The following is a 3124-nucleotide window of genomic DNA, read 5'->3' on the forward strand; positions in this document are numbered from 1 at the left end:
GTCACTTCCCAACGATCTTATGGCGCCAACTTCTCATTACTCACACCCCACTTGCTGTGCGTAGTTCTGCTCGGCCTTGTTTCGTTGAGCTATTCCACCCTACCGAGCCATTTTTGTATACTTAATCTCTGCTTAGCAACCACCGTTGCTATGCAATGGGGTTGTCACCGTATCCTTTAACCGTTGTCCTTCCATAATCGATATTCTTCACATCCTTGACTCTCGATTTAAGACCCTCATACCCGTTCGCTCTTGCGCTGAAATCCATTTTTGCTCCAAAACACGTTTCCTTTTGTCCTGAAACCTATTATGTTTTGCCCGGATGCCAATTTTATTTGGCCTTGGTACCCATTTTTTCTTTTTTTGGGTGGACAGGAGAAGAGCAAGGTCATGGAGGCCCTCAAGCACGCGTCCACTATGCTCAGCGAACTCAAGACATCTAATCTGTCCCCAAAAAACTACTACGACCTGTGTAAGTATATGTATGAGTGTGTAAGTATAGGTATGAGTGTGTAAGTATATGTATGAGTGTGTAAGTATATGTATGAATGTGTATGTATATATATGAATGTGTAAGTATATGTATGAGTGTGTTTGTGTTGTACTGGTGATGCACGTGGACGAAGATAAGGCTTTGCACATCAATTGGTATCATATGATAACCATATTTTTAGGATTATACATGTGTGTGTCATATAATAACCATATGTATAGTTTTGTATAAATGTGTCATATACCAATCATATGTATACAATACATATAATAATCATATTTTTAGGATTATACATGTGTGTGTCATATAATAATCATATGTATAGTCTTGTATATATGTGTGTCATATAACAATCACATGTATACAATCCATATAATAATCATATGTATAGGATTGTATATGTGTGCATTATAAAATAATCATACGTATAGTATTATTAGGATTGTATATATGTGTCCTATAACAATCATAAGTATACAATCGATATAATAGTCATATGTATAGGATTATATATGTGTGTGTTATATAATAATCATATGTATAGGATTATATATGTGTGTCATATAGTAATCATATGTATAGGATTATATATGTGTGTGTCATATAGTAATCATATATATAGGATTGTATATGTGTGTGTTATATAGTAATCATATGTATAGGATTATATATGTGTGTTTCATATAGTAATAATATATATAGGATTTTATATTGTGTGTCATAATAATCATATGTATAGGATTATATATAAGTGTCATATCAATCATATGTACATGTAGGAGATTGCGTATGCTGTACGTATGACATTCATCAGTTACATGTATAGGATTGTATACGAGTATATCGACACAAATATAACTACACAAGTAGTACGTACACGTGCGAACGGAGCCATTTCAAACACCATCCAAGCAATCCAAGGATTCGACTATTCGTGTACACTACAGGCAGCTCTGACCGTTGTGAATACGTATGCCCATGAGACTCCGTAGCACCCAATAGCCGTACCATGCACCTGTCCTAAGGTGAAAGAGACAGGTGCCTTGGTAAAGGACAGGCGCTGCAATGTGTAACACACCCTTTAAATCAAACATACGTACCCCCTCAAGTACGAATGGGAAGGCTGTGATTGGCCATCTAAAAAAATATAGATCGCGTGCTTGTCAGTACTTCCGTTGATAGACTGCTTATCACATTTAAACCATCACACTGTAATAATACATATACGCAAACTATCCCACTCTAAGAGTACATATACGTAAACCATCACATTTAAGAATACATATACGCTATCTATCACACTCGAAGAATACATATACGCAAACTATAACACTAAGTACATATACGTAAACCATCACACTTATAAATACACCTACACCCCGGTCTTACGTAATCGCTTTTCATCGTACGCGTATGTCCCCAGACATGGCCGTCATTGATGAGTTGCGACATCTGGAACTGCACCTGGAGGATGAGTTTACGGACGCCCAGAAAGTAGCTGAGCTGTACGAGTTAGTACAATACGCCGCCAACATTGTCCCTCGCCTGTACTTGCTGATTATGGTGGGATCGGTCTATGTGAAGGTGCGCATGTGTGTTGGTGTGTTTTAGTAGGGAAATGTATCTCGATAGATTGTGTATGTGTGTATCGTAGTGAGTTATGAAGACACCGCAGCGAGTTATGGTATATATATATATATATATGTGTGTGTGTGTGTGAATGTATCTATTTTAAAGTGAAGAACACATTGATGTGTGTCTGTACACTCATCAACGAACACCACCACATCGCCAATACGTCAACCGTGCACGTCTACAACGCACGAGATTCAATGTACAAACCATATCATATCATCTACTTACCATGCACCAGCACTAACATACATCACTACCTCATTATAACACACTCTCTCTCTACCTCATTATAACACTTTCTGCTCCGTCTCGTGCATGTGACTGCAGGTGGCACCTAACATGCGCAAAGAGATTGTGCTTGATTTGGTTGAGATGTGCCGAGGGGTGCAGCATCCGCTGCGTGGCCTCTTCCTGCGCAACTACCTACTGCAGCAGGTAAGCTTAAGCACACACATGTATAGTTGGCGTCATGAACGTATATATATATATATATATATATATAAATATATATGTGTGTGTGTGTGCGCGCGTTTGTGTGTGTGTGTGTGTGTTAATATATGCAGTTGTATTGGCTCTATACCTCTGGATATGCTCTGTATATGCTATGTTCACAGCTGTGTGTCCTGATAGCTACGTCCCCGTACTAGCACGTGTATATTCGTCATAGGCCTCAATTATGGGTACTATCACACAATACGACCCACATATACACGCCAGGACAGTCCCATTCCTGCGTACACACGCGTATAGATATACACTACTAACCTTATGGAAAGTGTCCCTGCAACTAAACGTCTTGGTAGATACCCTCTCTACCCTTGGCCAGTGTATGACAATTCGTGATATGTGTATGTAGTATATCGGAATGATTACCTGATTTTTAAGTATCCAAGAGGTTCACGTGGGAGCACGCGTTTTTAGTATATATATATATATATATGTATATATGTATGTATATATATGTATATATATATAATTATAATTATTTTTATATAT

General features: G+C 38.0%; 1 protein-coding gene across 1 annotated transcript; it reads left to right on the forward strand.

The window, feature by feature from the left end:
- Window positions 1-1906: 1906 nt before the first annotated feature.
- SARC_13693 (hypothetical protein) lies at window positions 1907-2563 on the forward strand (the record flags this gene model as incomplete). The annotated part of the gene is made up of 2 exons (XM_014292178.1): window positions 1907-2077; window positions 2456-2563. Coding segments are annotated over 2 exons (279 nt in total), but the record flags the coding sequence as incomplete, so codon positions are not given.
- Window positions 2564-3124: the final 561 nt, after the last annotated feature.

Source organism: Sphaeroforma arctica (assembly GCF_001186125.1).
Source record: "Sphaeroforma arctica JP610 unplaced genomic scaffold supercont1.3603, whole genome shotgun sequence".
NCBI lineage: Eukaryota > Ichthyosporea > Ichthyophonida > Sphaeroforma > Sphaeroforma arctica.